At 43.3% G+C, this 27,567-nt stretch overlaps 1 protein-coding gene across 2 annotated transcripts in view; it reads right to left on the bottom strand.

Moving 5' to 3' along the window:
* ANAPC5 (anaphase promoting complex subunit 5) overlaps positions 1 to 27,362 on the bottom strand; it is a 42,256-nt gene extending 14,894 nt beyond the window's left edge. For both annotated transcript variants that reach the window (XM_045887703.3, XM_045887704.3), the window contains exons 1-11: positions 27,094 to 27,362; positions 23,064 to 23,143; positions 22,484 to 22,593; positions 21,462 to 21,654; positions 13,445 to 13,511; positions 10,231 to 10,332; positions 8,873 to 9,063; positions 5,343 to 5,424; positions 4,611 to 4,700; positions 2,043 to 2,224; positions 845 to 980 (exon numbers count right to left, since the gene is read on the bottom strand). In XM_045887703.3, coding sequence (XP_045743659.1) covers positions 845 to 980; positions 2,043 to 2,224; positions 4,611 to 4,700; positions 5,343 to 5,424; positions 8,873 to 9,063; positions 10,231 to 10,332; positions 13,445 to 13,511; positions 21,462 to 21,654; positions 22,484 to 22,593; positions 23,064 to 23,143; positions 27,094 to 27,300 — 1,440 coding nt within the window. In that variant the 5' untranslated portion in view covers positions 27,301 to 27,362. The remainder of the gene's footprint in view (positions 1 to 844; positions 981 to 2,042; positions 2,225 to 4,610; positions 4,701 to 5,342; positions 5,425 to 8,872; positions 9,064 to 10,230; positions 10,333 to 13,444; positions 13,512 to 21,461; positions 21,655 to 22,483; positions 22,594 to 23,063; positions 23,144 to 27,093) is intronic.
* Positions 27,363 to 27,567: the final 205 nt, after the last annotated feature.

Raw genomic sequence — 27,567 nt, 5'->3', positions numbered from 1 at the left:
AGGTGCAGGAAGAGGGCAGCTGATGAAGGTGCACGTGGGACGCAGCCAGAGCCCATCTATCCCCTTTGTCTCCACAGATACCTAAAGGACTGCCAAATGCTAAAATACATTTAGTGGGGGGAAGTATTTATAGACTTCTGAAAGGGGTGGACACCATCCAAAGATCTTTAGGCTGCAGATTAGGGAATACTGAGTGCTATGATACAACCTAACAATAATCTAACAGTAATGGACACCACAGACAAGTGGAGAAAGCTGTATGATCAAGGAAATGCACGTATAGCCAAGGCAGTGTTTAGTGAGCTAGAGGGCTTGGGTAAGAGGTTTCCCTGACTTCTTTTCCATGAAAGAAGACATTTTGGAGCAAAGGAGAGAGAAAGCCTAGAGCAGCATGAGAGACCCTTTCATCAATCCCCTACAAAGAGAATCACGTAAAATGACTTGGGCTGTAAGTCAAGGTTACATCCAGTTCCCACTGTCCCTTTTCGGAGTCAATCAGACTTGTGTTGGAGACTTAACATTAACTGGTGTGGCTTTCCCGTCTCCTATAAACATACATAGCTCTACTACCTTAAATTTCAAAGACTCCTTTTTATTCCACTTGCTACATGGAAATAGCTGACCTCTTATTCCCTTTGTCAATGCAAAAAGATCCCAAGTTCAACAAACTTTAAAGGCTCCACACCCCGTCCCTCTCCACCAATGGGATTTCACTCTTTCAGCGCCCCCTGCATCCAACCAGGCCTGACCCAGACACATCCAGTGCTTCTGAAGCAGCAGAGGGAAGAAGACATGGTGGAGCCTCCCTTGCTCCCGAGGCACGCAGGCCCAGCTACCTGCCTACCTGCTCCGCGTGCAGCTCTGCGAGATGGCAGAGGGCGACAGCAAATGACTCCGTGTTGTTCTGCTGCACGCCCGCATTCACGGACTCCAGGCTGTTCATGCTCAGCAACATCTGGGCCTGCTGCAGTGCCATGGTGCTGGGTGGGGAGACGGACAGGAATCCCCTTCAGTCAGGAGACCCAGGTTGCCCCTCGGCCACATCCCACAACTCTCTTGAGTGGAAATGGAAGGAAATGAAGTCCCCCTGCAGGCTCTGGCTTAGGGGGAGCGGCCACCTCCCACCCTCAGCACAAGGAAAGCAGAAACGCACCCTGGGTGTGCAGCCCCAAAGGAAACATGTGGTGGTTATGGCGCAACCGGGAGCTCCAAGCTCCAGACCCCTTGACTGCCTCTAATTTCCCTGTGGTCACAGTGTGTTAATTAGTTTTCACGGATGAATTCAGACCTGATGCCATCCTGGCACCAGCTGCTCTGGCAATGTAAGCGGCGGCCAGCGTCTGCAGCTGTCTCAGCACATCGTGCCAAAAAATGATCTCAAGTATACAAAAACAAGACTGGCAGAGGAGGCGCCTCCTTTCCTTATTGAATTCCTAGGAATAGCAGATTGTCTAGGTAGAAGGTGGGGTAGTGACAGGGCTCCAGGATTAAAAACCTGGTTCAGAAGGGTACTTCCAAGCTAAAGAAGGCCAAATGGAAAATTAAACTCGAGGCCGGAGATACTCTAGAGAACACAGCTCGGCTAACAGGGAAGCGCAACCCAAGCAACTGTGGCCCCTGCCTGCCAGGGACAGGAAGAGAGATTCCGGTCTCGGATCACAGGGGCATAGTGCTTGGAGTCACAGGACCTGGGTGTGAGTCTTGGCTCTGTCACTGTTAATGACATTTGTGATCTTGGGCAGATCAGATGTGTGAACCTTGGTTTTCACATCCTAGAATGGAGCTCACCTACCAGTTACCTCACAGGGCAGTTGGGAGGAGCAAATAAGAATGAGCACAGGAAAGAACTTTACAAAGTCTATGGAAAGTACAAAGTGTTTTAAAACTATAAGCATCTTCTTTAATCCCCTGCATGAACAACTTTCATCAAAGGGGAAAATGACTTGTCTGTTTGGCCTTTCATAGAACCAGTTTGCAAGCTTCTGCTCATCTCTGGAAGGATTCATGCCCTTATGACCTTGAAAGTCGGCTTGAAGACCCACCTGCGGCCATAGAGTCTCCAGATGGCCGTTTTCTGTGCAATGCTGATATCGATGAGCTCTGACAGGCTGTGTTTCCAGTGTAGGAGGTCAGAGTCCTTTAGGGCGTCCATCAGTTTGTTTGCTGTCTTCCCAGCAAAAGCCCTCTGCTGAACTAGGGACTGTATTCCCAGAGAGGCGAGGTACTAAGGGGACAGACATACCCATGACTCAAGGTACAGATTACATGACAGAATTGTTCACTCTTCAGAAATTTGGCATCTTTCACATTTCAGCACATGCAAACCGATGGCATTATATAAAAGGAAAGTACCTACAGCCTGACCCTAACGCATATGAAATGTGTTTCTGAAAAACTGGGCCTGGAAGAGAGGCAGATGGTATGCTGAGAAGAACCAGGGCTTTGACATAAAATGGGCCTGGACTTAAACACTGTCTCTATCACTTATTCTGTGAGTCGAGGCCAGTTAGCTTCCTAACCAAGCCTCAGCTTCCTCATCTGTAAAATGGGCATAAACTCTTAAGAATTATTGTAAAAATTAAAATAAAACGGTATGTGGGGCACCTGGGTAGCTCAGTCAGTCAGTTAAGCGTCTGCCTTCGGCTTGGGTTATGATCTCGGAGTCCTTGGATGGAGCCCTGTGTTGGGCTCCGTGCTTGGCGGGCAGCCTACTTCTCCCTCGCCTTCTGCCCCTCCCCCTGTTCATGCGAGCTCTCTCTCAAATAAATAAAATCTTAAATAAATACAAAACAGTATGTGTCAAACAGTGCTGGACACATTACCGAGTAGGATTTTTTTTTTTTAAGATTTTATTTATTTATTTGTTAGAGAGAGAGAGCACAAGCAGGGGGAGTGGCAGGCAGAGGGAGAGGGAGAAGCAGGCTCCCCACTGAGCAAGGAGCCCAATGTGGGACTTGATCCCAGGTCTCTGGGATCATGACCTGAACCAAAGGCAGATGCTTAATGGACTGAGCCACCCAGGCACCCCCGGAGTAGGAGATTTTTTTACTTCCCTTTTTAATTTTTTTTTAAGATTTTTTTTCTTCAAAGGTAAACCCCTTTTTTTTTTTAAAGATTTTATTTATTTATTTGACAGAGAGAGACACAGCAAGAGAGGGAACACAAGCAGAGGGAATGGGAGAGGGAGAAGCAGGCTTCCCGCGGAGCAGGGAGCCCGATGTGGGGCTCAATCCCAGGACCCTGGGATCATGACCTGAGCCGAAGGCAGACGCTTAATGACTGAGCCACCCAGGCGCCCCAAGATTTTATTTTTAAGTAATCTCTACACCCAACGTGGGGCTCAAACTTACAACCTCAAGATCAAGAGTCACATGTTCTACCAAATGAGCCAGCCAAGCGCCCCTGAAGTAGGAAATTTTTTAAAGGATGCCTATTATGAGCATAATTATCTTTTCATTAACTTCTGATATAATTTTCAAAGGTGAAAGCACAACTTAAAAGAGTCCGCTTAGGGGGCACCTGGGTAGCTCAGGTCATGATCCCAGGATCCCTAGGATAGAGCTCCAAGTCAGGCTCCCTGCTCAGTGGAGAGCCTGCTTCTCCCTCTCCCACTGCCCCTCCCTCTGCTTGTGTGCTTGCTCTCGCTCTCTCTCGCTCTCAAATAGATAAAATCTTTAAAAAAAAAAAAAAAAAGAGCTTAGGAGCACCTGGGTGACTCAGTCCGTTAAGTGTCTGATTCTTGGTTTCAGCTCAGGTCCTGATCTCAGGGTCATGAGATCCGAGCCCTTTGTCAGGCTCCACACTCAGCAGGGAGTTGGCTGGAAGATTCTTTCTCTCCCTCTCCCCTGCCCCTCCCCCCACTAAAATAAATAAATCTTAAAAAAAAAAAAAGCTTAACTCCAAAACAAAAATTGTACTTACGAAGTCTATCATTTATTTTAAGGGACAACTTACTTTTGTCATTATAATCAATTCTGTACATGTAAGTTTCCTTTCCCAAAAATGAATCAAATGGACAATTTACAGATTTAAAAAGCATATACAATGTGTCAACTGTACCTCAATTTTAAGTAGGCTCCCCACCCAGCATGGAGCCCAACATGGGGCTTGAACTCACGACCCTGAGATCAAGATCTGAGCTGAGATCAAGAGTCAGATGCTAACTGGGGTGCCTGGGTGACTCAGTCATTAAGCGTCTGCCTTCGGCTCAGGTCATGATCCCGGGGTCCTGGGATCGAGCCCTGCATCGGGCTCCCTCCTCAGCAGGGAGCCTGCTTCTCCCTCTCCCACTCCCCCTGCTTATGTTCCCTCTCTCACTGACTCTCTCCCTCTGTCAAATAAATAGATAAAATCTTTGAAAAAAAAAATAAGCCTTTTCTGAAATTTTTCTAAGTAAATATGTGGAAGTCAATGTTGATCAATAAACTAAACAAGTATCTCCCCTCAAATTGGTCAACAGAACTTTTATAGACATTATTAAGATAAAAGGAGCAGAGAGAAACCTACCAAATAGAATTTGGTGGTTTGATTAACAGTTAAGGTCATCTGAAACTACCAAGAATAAAACCACACCATTTATTTAAATAATCTCACAGGAAGACGAGCCTTACCGGTAACCCAAAATGTACTGCCTTCTTCACAGAGTGCTCTAGCAAAACATAGCTATCAGATCTCTTCTGCCCCAGCACGTAAAGCCAGCTCTGGTAAGAGAAATCATCAAAATATATCCTAACAATGACAACGGTTAATGTTCTATCGAAATATCAGCATGGTTGTAAGAAAGATTTAACAAGAGACAAGATAAATCTTCTAAAATATTCACGAAGTATGAACCTAAATGAAAACCACTGAACACATTAAAACTGTCAGACTGAGCTAAACAGCCACTGATCTTCACCTCTGACAGTAGTGAGTGGCAAGTATTCCATAAAAAAGACATGAAGCTCCCATAGGGCCTTTAATTGAGAAATCGAGATTCTCAGGGAATGTTAAATGAATTCTGCGTTCTCCTTGTGCTTGGTGTTTATGCTTTTACGGGACGATGTCTGATCCAGTTACTAGGTGTTGCATACACCTTTTGGTTAATGCCAACGTTTAAAGTGGTAGCTTTGGATTAAAATTTGTAGACAAGAAATGCCCCCCCCACCAAAGCAAAACAGAGATCATGAATTAAGAAAGATAATAACTATGGGTTGCCTTTTCTGAATTCCCACAACCACCTAACTGGTTTCCCTTCACCTCTCAGGGCCTTCTAACTGCAAAACAACCCAATCCGAATGGGGCCTTTTGAAGGCCAACTCAACCCAGGGGCAGAACTCCCGAGACAGGAGGGGGCAGCTCACCAAGCAATGCTGGAGACACACATGATCGTTGGACTCCTGGGCAATCCTAATCGCCTCCTGCAGGGCGAGCTCTGCCTGCTGACTAGAGACAGACCAAACATTAATAACTCATTAACAGGGGCACCTGGATGGCTCAGTTGTTAAGCGTCTGCCCTTCGGCTTGGGTCATGATCCCAGGATCCTGGGATCAGGCCCCGCATCGGGCTCCCTGCTCAGCGGGAAGCCTGCTTCTCCCTCTCCCACTCCCCCTGCTTGTGTTCCTTCTCTCGCTGTGTCTCTCTCTGTCAAATAAGTAAATAAAACCTTTAAAAAAAAAACCTCATTAACAAACATGTCCAAGCAACGTAATAGGAAGGCATCTGTACAGTAATTCATCTAAGTAGAGGCCTCTGGGTTGGAAGTTGTAACAATGAGCTTATTCCGTCAGAGGTGCTTCCCTCTCCCAGCAGCAAGAAACATTAACAGTAGAGACACAGAACAGGTCCTTTCTAAGGTGGATTTCTACTGCAAAGGGCAAGAAGGAATGGCTTTTCTTGATCTCTGCTCCTAAGATTTTTATTTTAGTTGTCTACCCCTGGGAGGAGGGGCAAGCATAGGATATAACATTTCACTTTTCACTGCATTCCCTTCCCCATTATGTGAATTTTTTTTTACAATGGCATTTGATACTTTTGTATTTTTTCAAAACTAGTTTTAAAATGTATTTTGAGAATACTCACTTCTGAGATTTTTTTTCTGCTGACGTGGCTCCCCTTCATCTGGGATGTCTCCCTTAATCTCAGAGTCTGCGGAAATTCAGCCAACTATCCTTGGCCCCACTGAGCTCTCACCTCAAAACACCCACAGAAATGCTATCTGTAACCCACCTTGCAGTACTTAAATACTATTATGTATCACCTTCTACTTATTTAATGTGTTAATTTTATTTCTTCAAGTAGTTTATAAGCCTGCAGAGGGCAAGCTCTTAAATTTTGGTTTCCCAGTGGCAAGTCACAGAAAAGAAGTTCTATAAATGCAGGGTTACAGAAGACCTCAAAATCAAATCAGAAATCCTATGGGTATCACTTATTAAGTAAAAATTTACATAAGGAATTTTCTTTAAAATTAGCATTAGCCTCACACAATCCATTTTAACTGGGGAGAGCTGGATTGTTCTTCAATACCCACTTATTTGACTAAAGAGGTAAGATACATTTTTACCTATTTTACATTTATTTTAAACTCCTTTCAATGCTGAGATGCAATAGGATAAGCTACTCAGGGGCAGGAAGCATATCATCACATACAGGCCCTCAATAAATATCAGTTGATTTAACTTTATTGAATACCTGAAGAATAAATAAATAATGTTAAGTTAAAAAAAAGGGGGGGGGCTTTTGGGAGAACTGTATAGATAGTATGCTAAAACTAAAGAGAGATTACTTTTCCCCAGGGAGGAGGAAAAGTTAGATCTACCAAATGGTAGATTCGCAGATAGATTAAGACTGCTTTAAATCTCTATTCAAATATTAAGTTAGTAGAGGTGAGGGAAGGCTGACCTGCTACCTTATTATTTAAACAGACACTTACAAATTGAAGGAGTGATCTGTGCATATATCTGGAGGAGTGTCCCTTATGAAAAGAACAGCATTCCCAACCCTCTATTCTCATCTATCACCTTTATGTATTATGTTCAGTGTTGTTTATTGTCTATCTCCCCTACTGTAAGCTCCATGAGAACAGAGGCTTTTCCCTCTTCTTTTACTGCTGTACCTTCAGCACCTACCACAGTGCCTAGTACACAGCAGAAGCTCAGTAAACAACTATACTGACTTTCAAGAAATCTTCACAATCCTATAAGCTAAGTGACAAAGATTTATAAAGGCCACAGCTCCAGGGCTAGAATCAAAGAAGCATGGACCTGAGTAAATTAATTAGCAATTAATTTGATGCAGTTAGCTGCCTCTCCTATTGAAAATATATAAATTCTATACATCAACCGATTATTTGTATCTAGAAGGCTGGATACAAATTTCCAAACCCTAGCAGAAGCTGTTTTGAACACAGAAATCAGTTAATGGTAAGTACTACAAATGATATTGCTATTTATTATGATAACATACAAAACGAAAGGTTCCGATTAAGAAGACGTTACAGGGGCGCCTGGGTGGCTCAGTTGGTTAAGCAACTGCCTTCGGCTCAGGTCATGATCCTGGAGTCCCTGGATCGAGTCCCGCATCGGGCTCCCTGCTCGGCAGGGAGTCTGCTTCTCCCTCTGACCCTCCTCCCTCTCATGCTCTATCTCATTCTCTCTCTCTCAAATAAATAAATAAAATCTTAAAAAAAAAAAAAGAAGACGTTACAGTTGGGCAGGCAAAGAAGAAGTCAAGGATCAAAAGACAACATGGATCTCATAAAATCATGGAGTTTGGAGTAGACTTGAACCTTTCTGAGTCCAACTATCAATGTGATGCTTCAGTTCCCTTACTGACACCTGGTCTAGGCTTGAGCACCTCGCTGACACTTCTGAAGAGGTTCCATGTGGGACCACCTTCCTTATCATGGGCAAAGCACGGCCCTTCCTTTGCACTTCCCCGCTCTTGTTCTTCTCCAGGAATTACACCCTCGGTCATCTAAGCTTTCTTCACATGGCTTTTATGACATGAAGATGCCAAACACGTACTTGGCTAAATCATTTTCTCTCTAAGCTCACCATTCTCATATCCTTCCCACACTGTTTATACAACATGGCTTTGAACGCCTACAAGAAGACTGTCCCCCACACAAGCTCCAGCCTGTCTATGTCCCTTTTAAAATGTAACAATCAAAAACAGAATTTCTGACCCAAACAGCAAGGGGTAGAAGTCTCAATTCTTGAACTTTGGACACTGTATTTCCATTAACACACCCTACAGTCTCTATTCAAAAATGCCTGTAGCAGAGACCACATTTCTCTCAAAGGGGAAAAAGCCACGGGGATTGCGGGGGTGGGGGGGCCCTTTCAATCAATAATTCCCTCCCTTTTCACCCTTATTCACATTATTTCACTGCTTCCAAAATAGCCTCCATGTTTTAAGTTTTTATCCACATAACTCTATTTACTAATTAATAATTGGGCAATTTTCCTATTTTTATTCATTAAAATCATAAGCACATCTCAGCAATGGCATAAGCCAGTGAATTCTATCCAAAAGCACAAACATGTGGCTTTTAGTAAGCCGTACAGTGTTTTATCCAGTAAAAGTACGACTTCCTTTTGGCTTTTTGAAAGACTGAAAATAGCTTTTGTATCATTATTACCTCCGAAAAATCCTTTTGGGAATCTCTGGCCTAATGACCTAATTTCCTTTTAACTCAATGGCTGTTTTTCTTAGAAGGAAAAAGGCCATGCACTAAGACAGTAATGCTCAACAGTGACACTAGGGGGCAGACTGCTTAAGCAGAAGATTTTTGTTAACTTCTGTCCAGGAAAAGCGCTTCCCTCTTCGGAAGATAAACGCTTGAGAGTTGATCTCTTCAGTCTCTGCGGGGACAGAAACCTACGGACTCACTAGTGACCGAAGCGGCAGTGCAGGGCGGCCAGGTTCAGCGCGGCGTATCTCAGGCTCCGGCCATAACCCTCCTCCCCGTTACTTTTGCTTTCGGCCCCAGTGAGAATCAGGCGATCGAAATAATGAAGGAGGCTGTGTGTTGAACTGAAAACATCTTGGACCCGGAGGTTGTTTAAGTAGCTGAGATAGTGCTGAAACAAGAAACAATCCACGCATTTTAAATGTTCGGCTTCCTCCCGCGTGAAACGAATTCAGAGCGTCCCACTGGCTGCAGACCCCCAACCCTCCCAGCAAGACGGCTTAGCGTAACCTTTCCCCCACAGGCAGGATAAAACAAGTTCAAGATACAGTTTATTTCCTCCTTAGGGAGTCCCCAAATGAAAAATGGGCGCCCATTAGGATTTGTGTCAGAGTTTTAGCCTAAATATAGGTCCACTATGCCACTGGTTATATTAGGGCCCATGGGTGATGGGGTGGGGGGGACTCAACTAGCTCAAGTATTAAGGAATACTGTGAGCTCAAAAATAAAGATTTTAATTCCTGAATTCATATAAAAATTATAAAATTAATTTCCGTAAATGTCCAAGTCATAACACAGTGAGTCTTTAACTACTTTACTAAGTTAATTATCTTGCATTTTGACTCTATTTTCATTTTGTTTGATTCACTTAATTAAACTTCCCTCCAACAGGCAGATCCCAGTTACTATGGAGCAAAGCAGATATATGTCTGCATGTGAATAAAGATGTCAAATCCAGGTACTACTAAGAAAGTTTAAAACAAAAAAAGAGGGGCGCCTGGGTGGCTCAGTCGCCAGGCGACTGCCCTTGGCTCAGGTCATGGTCCCAGGGTCCTGGGATCAAACCCCCCATCGGGTTCCCTGCTCAGCCGGGAGCCCGCTTCTCCCTCTCCCACTCCCCCTGCTTATGTTCTCTCTCGAGCTGTCTCTCTGTCAAAAAAATAAATAAAATCTTTAAAAAAAAGAAAAGAAAAAGTTTTCAGGGTAAAAATCCAGTAAGGAATGGAATTACTTGAATTTGGGAGGAAAAAAAAAAAAACTAACAAAAGAGGAAGAAGGAAAAGAATTTTTAGCCCCAAAACTTAAAAAAAAAAAATCAGTCTACTGTTCATAATTCGGAGCTTTAGAGAGATGATATATGAACGAGAACAGCAACAGACTAAAGAAACTCCTAATGGCCCCGGGGGGTGAGGGGTGAGAGGAAAAGCTTTGCCACCTAGGCTTGTTGACTTGCCAACATTTCCTTCCAAGAAACGGGGCCAATGGGCCAGTCCTCATTTGCACGGCTTCTCAGTATAAAGAGCAGCCTTGTTGTGGCTTTCCAACTCAAAAGACTCACCGCTTCAGCAAAATCAGGATTAAATTTCAACAAGTTGTTCAGTTCTTTCTGCAAAGATGCTGGAGTGAGAGCTTTTGTCTCATCGTTCTTTAACAAAGAAGCCTGAAATTTAAAAATGACAACTCAGTGGAAAGAAATGGCCAATAAACATATGGAAATATATACTAACCAGCATCCCCTGACTATGTTCTTTTCCACAGCTACTCTCTCCTCTTGACCACACAAAACACTGTTTCCTCTTCCTGAAACACAAAGCCGCCCAACTACCTCTACCCAGTCACACGCTCCTCACATGCCTTGCAAACTCCTGTTCCTCCTTCAGGCCCCAGTTTAGACTTCAGCCACTTGCTTGTATCACTTTCTAAACTAGGTAAGGTCCTCTAAGCCCCTATGTGTGCCCATAAGCCCCCTGCACTAACCCTTCCTGCAGTACTTATCAAACTACATGAAAAGTACCAAAGTGACCCACCCCGGACTGTGACCACCCTCAGGACTGCTAGTGTATACCTCCATCCAGCACTGCAAGAGGCCTCAACAGCACTCAGGTGCCCTACTCCCGGTTATCTGTCCCATTAGATGGTACCAGCAATGATTATACAAAATATGTAGAAAACTAATTCTAAATTAAACATTAGTACTTATCTTTGTTACAGACACTTCAATTTTACCCAGACAAAAAAAATTTTTTTAAAGATTTTATTTATTTATTTGACAGAGAGAGAGATAGCGAGAGCAGGAATACAAGCAGGGGGAGTGGGAGAGGGAGAAGCAGACTCATTGTGGGGCTGAGCAGGGAACCCGATGTGGGGCTCGATCCCAGGACCCTGGGATCATGACCTGAGCTGAAGGCAGATGCTTAACGACTGAGCCACCCAGGCGCCCCATTACCTAGACAAATTTTTATTTATAAGCAATAATTTCTAATTCCATTTGAATTCATTATATCATTATAGAAGATTCCAAAGACATGGAAAGACATATAGAGGAAACAAAAATCATCTGTAACCCCTCCACCCAGAAATAACACTATTAAAATGTGTCTTATTCCAGTCTTTTTTCTATGTGTGTGGGATATACATGTGATACATACATTTATACAACTATATCACATTTTTAACAAAATTAGAACATGGTATATCAATTTACTTCCTGCTCTTTTCATTAATAATATAAAGTCTGTCTCATCATCAGTCTTTGAAAATATGATTTTTAAAGCAAAAATATTAACCCTGTGACCATCATATTTACTGCAAGTACTTTTTTCCCATTTTATTGTTTGCCTTTTAGTTTTGTTAGAATGTGTTCTGACATGCAGACATTTTTAATTTTTATGCTGAAAAATCAAATGATCTTCTTCTATGTGTTTTCTTCCACAGCTTTTATGTTTAGAAAGTCTTTCCCCACCTAGAGATCAGTTAAAAGTTAATATGTAGTTCCTCCTGGTCTAATTACAGCTTTACATATTCACATTTACCCTTTAATCCATCTGTAATGTACTGAAGTGTGAGGAGGAGGTAAAGAGCTGGCTATATCTTCTCTTCCATACTTAACCAATTGTCTAGATGGGTTTTTCTAATCTGTTTGAAATTCATTTGCGGGGTGATCCTATCACTTTTCATCTAGACCTAAACATAAAGAAAATTAATAACAAAATTAAGGAAAATTAGAAACGTAGAGCAAAAAATCAAAATCCTATACTTGAAAATAACATGGGAGAAAAATATTGTTTCTGTTACCAAGCAAATGAAAAAGTATGGCTCAAACACACCAGCAAGAAATGTCTGGGCTGAAATGTACTGATGTCTGCAACTTGAAATGCATCAAAAGATGAAAAGATGAAATGGTGGCTGGATAAGGGATGTGTAAGTATATAAGGACAGGGCAAAATAGTAATTGTGGCATCAAGGTGACAGGTATATGGGTATTCACTGTGCAATGCTTTTCAACTTTTCTTTCTGTTTGAAAATGTCTAATAAAATGTTGGGGGAAGAGAAATAAGTCTTCCAAATCAGGTTTTGTGTTTTTTTTTTTTACAGAGATAGAGAGAGAGCACAAGTATGCAGAGCGGCAGACAGAGGGAGAGGGAGAAGCAGGCTTCCCGCCGAGCAGGGAGCCCGATGCGGGGCTCAATCCCAGTACCCTGGGACCATGACCTGAGCCGAAGGCAGACGCTTAACGACTGAGCCACCCAGGCGCCCCTAGAAATATTTATTTTTTTAAAGATTTTATTTGACAGAGCGAGAGCAGAAGCACAAGCGGGGGAGTGGGAGAGGGAGAAGCAGGCTTCCCGCCGAGCAGGGAGCCCGATGTGGGACTCGATCCCAGGACCCTGGGATCATGACCTGAGCCGAAGGCAGCCGCTTAACTGACTGAGCCACCCAGGCACCCCCTAAATCAGGTTTCTGGGCTGTGTTAGTCACACACTATTATAAAATGAACATGCATTATAACTCTAAGATACATAAAAGCATGCGGTGCTTGGCTGGCTCAGTCAGTAGAGCATGTGACTCTTGATCTTGGGGTTTTAAGTTCAAGCCTCATGTTGGGTGTAGAGATTACTTAAAAATAAAATCTTTAAAAAAAAAACAGAAAAAGAAAATCACACACAAAATCATAAAGAACACATAACCATCACTGTATTGTTAGTGAAGAAAAGAAGACCGAGAATAAGGAATAATGCAGATTCACTAATAAACGTACTAACAAGACAGGCATGTGTGATGACATATAATGCCACAGGATGTGTTTTTACTTATTAAAGGTTTTATTTACTTATTTATTTATTTGAGAGAAAGAGAGAGCAGGGGGAGGGGTAAGGGAAGAGGGAGAGACTCTCCAGTAGATTCCCTGCTGAGTGTGGAGCCTGATACGGGGCTTGATCCCATGACCGCAAGATCATGACAAAAGTCGAAATCAAGAGTTGCATGCTTAATCGACTGAGCCACCCAGGAGCCCCTCCACAGGATTTGTTTTTAAAAGTTTGTCATAGGGACGCCTGGGTGGCTCAGTCGGTTAAGCATCTGCCTTTGGCTTGGGTCATGATCCTGGAGTCCTGGGATCGAGTCCCACATCGGGCTCCCTGCTCAGTGAGGAACCTGCTTCTTCCTCTGCCTGCCGCTCCCCCTGCTTGTGCCCTCTCTCTTTCTAATAAATAAAATCTTTTTTAAAAATTAAAAAAAAAAAAAGTTGGTGATAAATAACAGAATTAACATACCTGTTGAGAAAGAAAAAATTCTGCTTGTTTTTGGGAGAGAGGCCCACTGCAAGATACCTCCTCTTCTCTGGAAAAAATAAGACAAAACTACTAAGGAATTACAGCACAGGGATGAGTGAACTAGGTGATGGGGACCAAAGAGTGCACCTGTTGTGAGGAGCACTGGGTGTCATATGAAGTGCTGAATCACTGTATTAGTTTTAGTTTCACCTGAAACTAATATGACACTGTATATAATGAACTGGAATTAAAAACTTAAAAAGTCAAACAAGCAAACAAAAAAGAATTACATAACAGCAAGAATGGTAAGGCTAACAAAGTCAAATAGCTTCATCAGAAGAGTTCAAAAACCTTTACAATTAATTCTCTCTTCTCAGGAATAAAAAAACATACTTAAAAAGTGATACTGAATGACCTGCCAAAGTTCAATATAATTATGGACAGTTACAGACCTAAGTTCTACATGGTGTGATCTTCCCACCATGCAAATCTCTCGTGGTACCCCTGATTTAAAGCCCTTCGGTGGTACCCCCTCAGCTTCCAGAATAAAGGCCACACTGCTTAGAAGGGCAGGCGCAATGTTCCATGAGTGGTCCTAGCCACTACCTCTCTCCTTTGCCTTTTCTTTCTCACCCACACCTCCTCACAGATCTCCTATCCTGCTTCCTTGGCCTGCAGGGCCCATTGTCCCACCCACTGTTGGACTGCAGTACACCATCCATCATTCAAGACTGACTGAAGTGCCATGTCCTCCACGAATCTCTGCTGACGTCTTCACTGGAACTCCCACTGTCTCCTAGAGAGGCTGAGCACAGTGTCTATGCATTGCCACACCTGCCTGCTCTTACTTGCAACTGGATGCCAATACCCAGCACCATGCCTAGGAACAAAACAGGCCCTCAGAGTTTGGGAAATGAATGAATGAAGAGTTTTTTTTTTCTTTTTTTTAAGATTTTATTTATTTGCAAGAGAGAGAATGAGAGACAGAGAGCATGAGAGGGAGGAGGGTCAGAGGGAGAAGCAGACTCCCTGCCGAGCAGGGAGCCTGATGTGGGACTCGATCCCGGGACTCCAGGATCATGACCTGAGCCGAAGGCAGTCGCTTAACCAACTGAGCCACCCAGGCGCCCGAATGAAGAGTTTCTAACTCCTTGCTACAGATAAAAGATGTGGTGTACTCAAGAGCAGGAAAAAGTGGCTTCTCTTAAGAAATAACCATTTGCCTAGAAATTTACATTATGCAGAATTAACAGACAAGGAATATAGGGATATAAACCTAGGCTTGAGAAATCTACACATGCACAACAGAAAAGTCTTATTTTGAGAGCAAAGTATTAGTAATACCCTTCTGCCACAAGACTCTGAAGAAATGGACTTCTCTATAGGATTATCGTAAGTATAAAAATCAATATTTACTCATAAATAATGCTTTTATAAGTACTCTGCATCTAATACAGCAGTTCTCCAACTTTAATGTAAATGATATGTGAATGGATATTCTAAAAGAAAAGAAAATTCTTCTGAGGTTACATAATTTGGGCAAAGTTACACACTCTATCTTGCTTGGAGATTCATGACGCACATGAGAGAAATCCAACAGAAAGAAACTTTATTTACTTGTATTTAATGTACCATTTACCAAACTCATTGAACAAAGAATCCTTTCCTCAATCTTTCAAGAAGAACTAGTGTTCCACAGAAAACACTTTGGGAGGTGCTGCTGTAATATTCTCTCGGCTTCATTTCTGATAAATATTACCTAATAATCCCTAAGACAGTGTATCAGATTCTGCAGTCATTGGAGCTGCCAAGAACCAGCCCCAACCCAGGTCTAACAAAGATCAGTGACACAACAGTGACCTGGAGGGAAATAGAAAATGAATTCACAGGCCAAGTTCTCAAATGGAAAACAGTCAGTAAGGACCCCTTTCTCTTAACATGTCTCGTAACCAAGGTAAACCCAAGGCTTGGAAGAAACATGGCTGTACACAAAAAGACTAGAGATTGGTAAGAATGAATGAATGAATGAATGAATCTGAATGAAACTGGACACACAATACTGGTCCCATCCGCATCTAAAGTCCACAGTGGTCAGGGCACCTGGCCGGCTCAGTCAGTAGAGCATAGAGAAAATCAGCATCATGCAAACTGATTCTATAAAGAAGGTAAGTACAGTCCCCATAAATGAAGATCGAATTTGGTTCTGGCCTGCATGGTGGCAATTGTGGCTGACATGAACCAGCTTGCGAAGAGCAAGTAAAAACACCATGGCCCAAACCATCCTTTACTGACTCCTTCTGTTTCCTCAGGGCCCCATAAATACACGCAGAAGGAAATAACTTGTGAGAAGCCACAGAGGTATTCAATTTAGGAAAAGGGCTACCCATCTGGGAAAAGGGCTCAAGTACACCTTGCTTATAATCCAGTTATTAGCTGAGACAGAATTTTAGACTTACTAGTGCTATAAATCAAGGGCACTTAAGCTGGGTCCATGGATGGGCTTAAAGTTCACGAACCTTGTAAAACTGCACTCAAAAGTTGGCAAAGACGTGCATTTCTAAAATGAACCTACTACATGGCATTTGTGAAATTCTCAGGAGTCTGGAAATTTCTCTAAAGGTCTTAAATCTACCACTGTCATCGAAATTTTAAAAATATGAGATTAATCAATCAACAAAGATTTTACTTTTTGTTTTTGAATACCTTGGCAATGCACAAGCCTTCAGTCTAGGTCCTGGAGGACACACAATGTGTTAACAGGGTTACAGTCCCGGGGAAGGCTAAGACAAGCCCAGGTGAGAAGACGGGGGTAAGTGATAAATGCCAAATGTGAATATGAACTCTGTACTGAGAAACGGGGGAAATCACTTGCAAGTTGGGAAGGAGCAGAGAAAATGATGAGGAAGGAAGAAGGCATTCCAGGAAAGGGAAACAAAAGACAAGATCCTGGCAGGCCAGGACAAAGGATCCAAGCTGAGAAACTGAAAGTAAGGTCAGAAAGGTCAACTGTGGAAGGCCTCGAATACCAGGTGGGGAGACTGGAATCCTTGGAGGTTTCTGAGCAGGATATTGACAGAAGCAGGGGAGACGAGGGACTGGGACAGGAACAGTTACTAAACATCCAAGGAGGAAGCAACGACCTCACTCTTCTGAGGTGTGTGACCAGAGGGCGTGATGCAACCCCTCTCCCTGAGCCACACTGTCCTCCTTCTGTGCCTCCAATATGCTGGCTTGTCCTGTCTTGGAAGCTGTGCGTGTGCCGTGTGCTCTGGCAATTTCTCCTGGCTCCTTCATCACCTGGCTCCCCGTCCGAGGGGCCCCTCCCCAGATGAACCCCCAGTTACTGCTACCTTTTACCCGAGGGTCCCATTTTCTCTCGATGGCACTGCCTTGCTCTGAAACTACATTACTTACCAGCTGCCTCTCTATTATCTGACCCTCCCCACATGGCCTTCTCCTCTTGGGTAACACAGCACCTTAACATGGTGTCTGGTACACAGGATGCACTCAGGAAGTATTTGTTGAATAAATTAATGAATTTGGGAGATTTATATTAAATCACTGGCAAGTGAAGAATTACCAGAGAATCCCTACTTCTATTAGGTCCTTTTAGGAGCACAGAGAAGCTGGAATTACAGCAGCTTGAAGACTAGGAGCCTCCACAGCCGACTCACGTGGGCTAATCCTGTCCGCTCCTGACTGCAGGCACTTGGCAACTGCCAGCAAATGAAACACAGGCTCAATTTCAGTGTGCCCTCTCTTCTGTGATGGGATTTTTTTTTAATGATAAACATTTGTTGACTCAATATTTATTCCCTCCCTTCTGAATTAACAGTGGGGGGAAGAAATCAATTAATTAATTAACAGTAGGGTTTCTCATTTCAGATGGGAATAATTTCACTGTGGGATGGGAGATTTGAAAGCTATGCAGTATTTCTTTCCCCTTTCTAATTTTATTTGTTTGTTTGTTTGTTTATGTGGGCTCCACAATGGGTGGGCGTGGAGCCCAATGTGGGCTTGAACTCATGACCCTGAGATCAAAACCTGAGCTGAGATCAAGAGTTGGATGTTTAACGGACTGAGCCACCCAGGCGCCCCACTCCTTTCTAATTTTAATACAAATTTCTAGGGCAAGAAAAATAACTTTCCTGAAGAAAAGAGACCTGGAAACATTCCAATAATTGAAAAAAAAAAAAAAAAGGAAGGAAGAATAAAAGAACTAAATTAAGAAGTTTTTCATAATGCAATAAAACATTAGAAAAGATCACAAAAAATAAAATTTTCCTCTTTAAGAGAACCAAGAAATGAATGTAAATATATTCTTTCTTTTTTTTAATGTAAATATATTCTTTTTTTTTTTTTTTTTAAGATTTTATTTATTCATTCGAGACAGAGAGATACAGAGAGAGAGAGAGAGCATGAGCAGGGGAGAGGCAGAAGGAGAGGGAGAAGCAGGCTCCCAGCTGAGCCAGGAGCCAGACATGGGGCTTGATCCCAGGACCCTGGAATCATGACCCGAGCCGAAGGCAGACGCTTTAACAACTGAGCCACCCAGGTGCCCCTAATGTAAATATATTCTATAAAATAAAAAGAAATCTTACTACGAGTAAAACCATTTCTTTGTGGAGAAAACATTGTAATACTTAATTAGAAAAATATTTAAATAGTATATCGCTTTAATTTTGGTGATAAAATTCAGTTACTATATGTACACTATTTTCTGGAACTATACGTACAGCTTTTTTTTTTTTTTGGATCCAGAAATGTCACTTACTGGAAAATTATGAAAATTTACATTGGTCTACATTTTTTAACCGTTACAAAGCCTTCTGCATGTTGTATATTTTAAGTGAAAAAAGTTCCTATTTTATCTTTGAAGATATAAAATTGTAATATATATGCAATTTGATTCTCAGTTCGTACGGTTTCAACTTCTTCACCCCTACTTTTTTTTTTAAGATTTTTATGTATTTGAGAGAGAGAGTGAGAAAGAAAGAGCAGGGGGAGGGGCAGAGGGAGAAGCAGACTCCCCGCTGAGCAGGGAGCCCCACTCAGGGCTTGATCCCAGGACCCTGAGATCATGACCTGAGCCAAAGGCAGACGCTTAACCAACTGAGCCACCCAGGCACCCCTCACCCCTACTTTTCAAAAAAAGTTTTTATACATTGTAATTCACTGTAGACGTTTTTCTTTTTCTTCTCTCTTTTTTTTTTAGTATAGTGCGCACAATGTGACATTAGCTTCAGGTATACAACATCGTGATCTGACATGAAACAATACACCTTCACAGTAAATACACTGGGTCACACACAGATAAGTTCTTAGAACATGATAAAAACACAACGATGCAGTTAGACCTAATTACGTCAGATTAATTTAGGAGACAGCCAAAACAAAATAAGTCTGAATTTTAACATTTCACAAGAAGTGACATTCTGCTACTTGAAGAAGATAAAGTAGCCAGAACAAGGACTACACCACAGCCCAGACGCATCCCTGAGGCGGCTGAGTTAAAAGAGAACAAGAACAGCCAGTATTCACTGGATGTTCACTACACGCCAGGCACAGTTCCAAACACTTACATGGATCTGAGGTTTAATGCTCACAACACCTCTCTGAAGAGGGGGTGGGATGCACCATTTTGCAGATGAGGACGCTGAAGCACAGAGAGGGTGAGTAACTGGCCCAGAGTCACACAGGGAATAAGTGGAGGAGCCGGAAACCAAAGCCAGCAGTCTGCGACCAGAGCCAGACGCAAGCCCACACTGTCCTGTCTCTCCATTAGATGAGAGGCATTTGTGAGCAACTCTGAGTAAGCCAGGTTTTGGAAGTTTAATGGTACTGTAATCTCTTGTGCCCCGTATGTGCTAAACAAATCACGTAACCAAAGGCCACTGTCAGGAAGCACCCATCCCCGACGGCGGTCAGCCAGCCTACTTAGGGCAGGAGAAATTTCTTAAATCAGAGCTCTGAGCAACCTGCAGGGTAATGACCTGTGATGTCAGTCTTCCTCCCCACACTGTGGGCTCCTTGAGATCAGGGGACATGGCATATACTATACGCGTATACACATACGTGTGTGTGTTTCTCTCCCAGCAGCAGTAGTTTACTTGGGAGGTGATCCCAGGTAACAGTTGGGATGAGAGGAAGTGAGGCAGGAAAGTGAAGAAGTCAATAAACAGTGCTTCACAGGACCACTCGCCGGTGCGGGTGATAGGCTGCGTATGTTGATTTTCTGCATTCGTTCACCCAGCACATGTTCACAGACACAGTCTACGAGGCAGGCACTACACTGAAGCACTGGTAACTCAAGAAGCAAGAAAGACAAGGGTCTTAGATCTGAAGGGGTGCCAAGGTAGAAGACACAGATACAAAGAAGTGAGCAAATAATGTGAAAAGGCACTCCATGGGGAGAGCCATGAAGGAACTAAAGAAGCCAGAAGTATTCGGGATGGAGATTACTTCAGATACGTGGTCAGGGAAGGCCCGTGTGATGATGCTGGAGCTGAAGCCGAAGTCAGCGTGGAGTATACAGGAAGCTGAAACAAGCCCATGCAGTTGAACTGCTGAGAGTGAAGGGGACAGTAAGGAACCAGAGGCATGGAGGATGACGGGGCCAGATCACACAGGCACTGAGGCCGTGATAAGCTTGGATTCTGGTCTAAATTCCAAGAACAGTCATGAAGGTTTGGGGCAGAAGGGTGCCATGGTGTGACTGACATTCACAGGGCTTCCCTTGGATGCTGCATGAAAAACAGATTGCAGGGAGACAAGAGCGGAGGCAAGGAGGCCAGAGAAGTCCAGCCTTAGCGGAGACGCAGGGCTGGGGTTGCAGGGGCAGCAGTGGTGACGGAGACAAGTGAACTAAGTCCAAACTGTCGTGGAGGAACACCCGACTGGGCTGAGGGTCTGGTTGTCGGGGTGACAGAGAGGGAGGAACCAGGGGCACTCCTAGGTTTTGAGCTTCAACAACTAGGTGAGCAGCGGCACCCCGTGCCCCGTGCTTAAACTTTAATAGGCACGCCATCCATTTTCACTGAATTCACCAACTGTTAACTCACTCTGACATAAGGAACACTCAGTCAGGGAGGGTCCCAGCAGGAAACAAATGGCACATTCAAATGGGGTGATGTGAGAAGAGTTATAAAGGACCACTTATGAAACTCGGGGCAGGAGACAGAGAAGCCGTAAGGGACAATACAGTCCCCAGGACTGGTAACAGTGGGGCACCTTACACCCCAGGCCTGGGAAATCTTCCTAGTTCCCAGACCCCAGAAAAATGCAGAGAGGACCACCTAATAGAAGCTGTGACCCCACAGCCAGTCTACCATGGCCCTGAAGGAAGGGAGCCAGTGGATCAACAACCTGACCCCAATCTCCTTGGCCCACTACTGCCTCCCAATCAGAAATCAGAAGGCAAGGGGGCGCCTGGGTGGCTCAGTCGTTAAGCGGCTGCCTTCGGCTCAGGTCATGATCCCAGGGTCCTGGGATCGAGCCCCGCATCGGGCTCCCTGCTCAGTGGGAAGCCTGCTTCTCCCTCTCCCACTCCCCCTGCTTGTGTTCCCTCTCTCGCTGTATCTCTCTGTCAAATAAATAAAATCTTAAAAAAAAAAAAAAAAGAAAGAAATCAGAAGGCAAGGAGCGGGGCGCCTGGGTGGCTCAGTTGGTTGAGCGACTGCCTCCGGCTCAGGTCATGATCCTGGAGTCCCGGGATCGAGTCCCACATCGGGCTCCCTGCTCGGCGGGGAGTCTGCTTCTCCCTCTAACCCTCCTCCCTCTCGTGCTCTCTGTCTCTCATTCTCTCTGTCTCAAATAAATAAATAAATAATAAAATCTTAAAAAAAAAAAAGAAGAAGGCAAGGAGCCCACTGATACAGCCCACATGGGTCAATTTCTTGGATCTGGAGGGGCAAAAGGATAGCACGCAGCACATGAATCTGAATGAATGAGGACTTACTATGCCTGTAATTATACTATTTCACAGGAAAGGGATGCCTACCCAAAAAACCCAAATTACCTTATAGATACATCAAGTTCTTCTTTTTCCATTTTTCTTTCACCCTCCTCTCTGTTGGTCAGTTCCATATCAGCATCCTCCACTGTCTTTTTCTCGCCATTTTGGAAGTACTGTTGAAGGGCAGTGTATAGTTTAAACACTTGACTGAAAGAAAGCTTACTGTAGGCCAAGATCATATGGCGCAGAAATAAACCTACAAAATAAGACATACACAAGTGAAGGCATTAGCTGAAATCCAGGCTACACAAAGTTGATACTATTTCTTCCAATTCTTCCTTCAAAAGAATCAAAAAGAGGTACTTGCTGTTGCTATCCCCTCCACCTAGAATGTTCTTCCCCCATCTTTTACAAAACTGGTAAAACCCCAACCCCCTACCCCCACACTCCATCATCTTTATCCATCTGATGTTTTTTTGTGGCTATTGGAAGTATCTGAAATTATTTTATTTATTTGTTTACTTTTCACCATCTGGCCCCACCCTACCGGTATATGATCTCCATAGAGGAAGGTCCCTGTCTATCTTGTAAGTCTAAAGCCTGGCACACAAGAGATAATATAATAGCTGATGTCGAGTAACATAAAAACTACCATGCAAAAAAGCCAAACAATGGAGCGGGGATATAAACCTAACAGAAAAGCCTCAAGAAATTTCATGTATGCCCCCACCTTATAAACTATAGCAATGATATACTCTTACTTGCCTCTTTTTATAAAAGTTTAGTTGGTGACCCTGACTTAGAGTCATACAATGCAGACAAGGAATCCAAAGAACTGTGAGAAACCCTAAAAGCCCCCAGGACCAGGCTAATAGTTGGGACTATTACAGACAAAACAGAAGATGCTCTTCCATAAGACAGTTACTTAAACATAGGACAAAATGGCAAGGCAATAAACACAAACTAAAACACGTCCAACACCCCACTGTGTTTGTTCAGAAATGGCAGAGTCATGATAGACGTGACTTAGAAAGCTGCTCACTTCAATGAAAACATTCTCTGCTCTCCTTAGAAGAGCATCATACCTACTACACTCGTTTTGTGAACCTCTGGTTCAGTTCCAGAAAAGGAATCTGAAAGGTCATCAAAGAATTGTTCCATATCCTTCAATTCGCCTTCAGCCATCAGTTTGATTCTGAATGAGAAAATTGAGGTGCGTATTTTAGGAAGTCCCTTTGAACATCTTCTCATGTTTCACATTCCACAATTATCTCCAATAAATCTATTTTAAAAGCAATTCAGAGATTCATATAAAATGGTGGCACATAAAACAAGCTTGACAATCCAAAATGTCACTCTCATTATTCTAAAAAGCATCACTGCTCATGTTTTCTTGATCATAAAATGTGTCAAAGTAACACATCAACCAGCAAAAATGGAATTCTCTGCAACAACTAAAAAGAATAAGGTAGATCCATATAGAAAAATAAATTTTGAAACAGTATGTGTAATGTTAACCATTTTTCAAAAAAAGAAGTAAAGAACTTAGGAAAACCAAGAATAACAAAGATATATTTTTAGAGAATTCATTACCACGTGCATTTTCCTAATTTTCATCTACATAAACATATTTTCACATATACAGAAAAATCCCACCCATCTTACCTGATCTGTACTGAATTTGCCAGCTGGGGACAAGATTCTTCAATTAACTTGTACAGTTTAGACAGTGTAATATCTGGGCCCTGGATAAAGAAGACAGGGAGGTTACAGAAAAATTTTGAGGAGCTGGAGAATGATAAACAGTAAACATGAATTTGTTTATCAACCCCTCTGCTTTAACAATTATTCCAAATGTGAAATCTCAAGTCACAAAGAGAAAACAACCAATCTAAAACGCTAAAGGAATACTTCACATTTGCAAAGCATTCTTGGTTAGTTGGAGGAAAGGTTTAAAATGGAAACAAAGCATAGACTCTGAAGTCCAAGGACCTGCCCTTCCTTTTTATTTTGTAATCATGGCAAAGCTAGCTTTCTTCATCAGTAAAATGTAGATAATCATAACCATCTCCCTCATTTGTGACAAAGAAAGAGTAAGAAAAGGCTAAGTGCTCTGTAAACTGGAAAACATTATTGAAACACAGGTGTCCTATTTTTCACATACATAATCTCATTTGATCCTTTCCAAAACCTTGTAAAGTAGGCATATTATGTGCCCAAGTCCATAAAAGGTACCAGTAGAGACAAAGAGTATGCAACCTTGGCTGTCAAGAAGATTAAGATCTAACTGAGGTTTAAAACTAAACACTGAATCTTTTTTGGAGAGTGAGTTGACATTATATGCCGATTTTAGAAGTGGAAAGCAATTCCACTTCTGGGGAAGGTATGTTCAGCATGCATTGTTTGAAATCAAGAAAAACTGAAAAGAATCTGTAAGTCTATCAATAGTTAATCTATAACTTATAATAAGTTATAAGCTTATTTTAATATTAAAATTAGGAGTTATATATCTTTTCTTATTGGGGAATACAATGCAGCTGCTAAAAAGAATGAGGTGGCTCTATTCAAATGTGCTGACATGGAAAGATCTCCAAGACTGGTTAAGTGAAAGGAGCAAGCTGTAGAATAGAATTTTATTTATGTAAAAAAATTTTTCAGGGGCACCTGGGTGGTTTAGTCGTTAGGCGTCTGCCTTTGGCTCAGGTCATGATCCCAGGGTCCTGGGATCGAGCCCTGCATCGGGCTCCCCGCTCAGCGGGAAGCCTGCTTCTCCCTCTCCCACCCATCTTGCTTGTGTTCCCTCTCTCACTGTCTCTCTCTGTCAAATAAATAAAATCTTAAAAAAAATTTTTTTTTAATTCAAGCAAAATTAAATCAAAAGGATACATATCTATCCTTACAGTCATATGCTTCTACCTATTTATATACACATGGATTTAGCAAAAGTTCTAGAAAGATCTATTCTTTTTTTTTTTTTCTGGAAACCAGGCAAATCTTTAATAAATGGTTTATTGTACATTACAAAGAATGACAAAATTGTATTATCTATATTTCTAGACTTAATGGCCACCCCACAGAAAGCATCTTTGGAATAGAAAAAAAGTTTTAAGAATTTGTTTTCCCATAATCATAAAGCTGTCATACTCAGTTCTGGGCACAGCTGGTGCAATATTTTCCTCAACCCACAGGCTCCATTCCCTCTACCAACTATTTATAATATGCTTGGGTCACTCACAGGAGAAAAATACTGTCAGCATCAATATTCAGCAGCATAGAAAGATCTATTCTGACCTGTGACTCCATAAATAGTTGAATGAATGAACATTAACAGTGATAATCTCTGAAAGGGAAAAGGATTGGATGACATGAAGAATCATAACCTTTCACTCCATTAATTTGTTACAATAAATTTTTGTGTATTAGTTGAGTAATTAAAAACTAATTTTTAAAAATTAACTAATGTTTAAAGCCAAACGTTAAGCAAAGGAATTGGGAGTCTGGTTGGAACACTACTAGATCACGTGGTATTTAGCCAAAGAACCACAAAGGATAATTTAAGACAGAAAAAACAGCATGAGCAAAGGCAGAAAGATGTGAGTTAAAACACAAGTACTGTTTTGTTTCTTTTCTCTATTACTAAATCTTTCAGTATTATGACTTCTATTTCAAGAATGGGGAAAATATACTTGTAATAATAGTAATGTGGCTAGGACTGGGAGCTACAAGTAATGGAGGCCCCATTCCTTGTATTCAACCAACTGGGTAAGCCACTTAATCTCTGTGTCCTCAGTACCCCTTCTCTCCCCCAACTAATACAGGCGATGTGTGTGTATGTGTATAATTTTTTAAAAGATTTTATTTATTCGGGCGCCTGGGTGGCTCAGTTGGTTAAGCGACTGCCTTCGGCTCAGGTCATGATCCTGGAATCCCGGGATCGAGTCCCGCATCGGGCTCCCTGCTCCGCGGGGAGTCTGCTTCTCCCTCTGACCCTCCTCCCTCTCATGCTCTCTGTCTCCCATTCTCTCTCTCAAATAAATAAATAAAATCTTAAAAAAAAAAAAAAAGATTTTATTTATTCATTTGAGAGACAGATGGAGAGAGCACAAGTAGAGGGAGAGGTAAAAGCAGAGGGAGAAGCAGGGAGCCTGATCTGGAGCTTGATCCCAGGACCTGGAGTTCATGACCTGAGCCAAAGGCAGACGCTTAACCGACTGAGCCACCCAGGCAGCCTGTGTGATATATTTTTAAAAAGCCCTTTAGGGGCGCCTGAGTGGCTCAGTCAGTTAAGTGGCAAACTCTTGGTTTAAGCTCAGATCATGATCTCACGGTCCTAAGATGGAGCCCTGCACTGGGCTCTGCCTTCAGCCGGGAGTCTGCTTGAAATTCTTTCCCTCTCCCTCTACTTCTGCCCCTCCCCCTGCGCGTGCACATGTTCTATCTCAAATAAATAGATCTTAAAAAAACAAAAAACCCTTTATCAGGTATATTGCTGATGTGGGGGCCCAAGACCCCAGATCTTTGTTTCTGCCACCACTGCTCAACAGACAACTGCTCATCAAGTTCCAGCTTACTAACATTCCACTTCCTGAGTCCTCCCCATTCCCCTGAGTACACCCATCTGCCACAAGGGGGTATATCCCATTTCACTTATTCCATACTTTTATTTAGGCGCTCTACTAAGCTTTGCAAATACAAGAGTGAACAAAAGTAGGACAAAACACGGCCCTTACAGTAGTCTAGTTAGAGGAGACTCATTAATCATAAAACCACACAAATGAGAAAAACCGTAACTGATATAGAAGAAGGTACATGTCCTATGAAAATACATTAAAATGAAAACAGCTAACACTCAGCATTTCACTGTATGCCACAAACTGTGCAGTAGTGTCCGCGGATCTTCTAATTTAATTCAAACCTCGAAAAACATAGTTTCTAATTATTGTCCCCATTTTACAGAGAGAAACCAGAGACCCAAGTAGGTTATGGAACTTGCCCCAGTCGCACCGCTAGTAAGTGGTGACGCTATAACCTGAGTCTGTGAAATGAAAGAAAACACGTGAAGTACTGGGGCGCCTGGGTGGTTCAGTCGGTGGGGCGTCTGCCTTCCGATCGGGTCACGATCCTGGAGTTCTGGGATCGAGCCCCACGTCGGGCTCCCTGTTCAGTGGGAGGTCTGCTTCTCCCTCTGCCCCTCACCCTGCTCATGCTCTCTCTCTCTCAAATAAATAAATTTATTTAAAAAAAATTTTTTTAAACATGTAAAGTGCTTAACAGTTAAGTATTCAAGGTCCACTGTTAGTTTTAGGTCATTACTACTACTTATTGCGGTCCTCCGGAAGCCTGTAGATTGACCTGTCTCCAACGCTCAGGACTACGTGTAGCCCCTTTCCAGAGGAGACGGACGATCTGAGAAAAGAATTCTTCCCCCTGTCACTCAGCTAAGAAATGCTGGAGCCAAATATGAACCTGCAAAAAAATGCACGTAAAGCGCCTGCCGATGGATGGTAAGTACTCGTTATTAGTAGGTGGTATTAACTCCTTTTTTTTTTTTTTTTTTTTTTAGGTCCTCCGGGGCTTAAAGAGAGAGTATCGGATGAACACTCGGCCCCCCCCCCCCAGGCCCAGTGCGGTGTCCGGTACAGAGCAGGTGCTCAGTAAAGGTTTGAATGAGCGGGAGCCGGTGGGGGCCGCTCACCTGCAGCAGCGGCAGGAGCAGCTGGTTGAGCCTCCGCCGCTCCATGAGGCTGACGGCGCCCTCGCCGGTGCGGCCCATCTCGTTCAGCAGCACCAGCACCGCGATCTTATACGGCGTCACCCAGTCCTTGATGCCGAACACGTTGGCGTGCACCACCCCATTGGTCATCATGGGGTTGAAGTAGAGGCTCTCGTGGACGCTGGCCATGGCGCCCGGGGACTAAGTCCAGGAGCCCGCCCGCCGCGCCCGCCGCGCCCGCCGCGCCCGCCGCGCCCGCCGCGCCCGCCGCGCCCGCCGCGCCCGCCGCGCCCGCCGCGCCCGCCGCGCCCGCCGCGCCCGGGTTCCTGCTTGCAGGAGTCAACAACCCGCCTTAGGCCTCCGCCGGCCCGCGCTGTAGCCCAGGAAACGGGCATCCTTGCTTGCGGCAAGCCGTCGGCCAATCAGAGAAGCCAGACCAGAGCACATGGGCGGGCT

The sequence above is a fragment of the Mirounga angustirostris genome, unplaced genomic scaffold (genome assembly GCF_029215605.1).
Source record: "Mirounga angustirostris isolate CCGP_5_RB_7025 unplaced genomic scaffold, mMirAng1.0.hap1 SCAF_14, whole genome shotgun sequence".
Lineage (NCBI taxonomy): Eukaryota > Metazoa > Chordata > Mammalia > Carnivora > Phocidae > Mirounga > Mirounga angustirostris.
The sequence above is the reverse complement of the archived record's forward strand: the minus strand, read 5'-3'. Positions and strand labels throughout refer to the sequence as shown.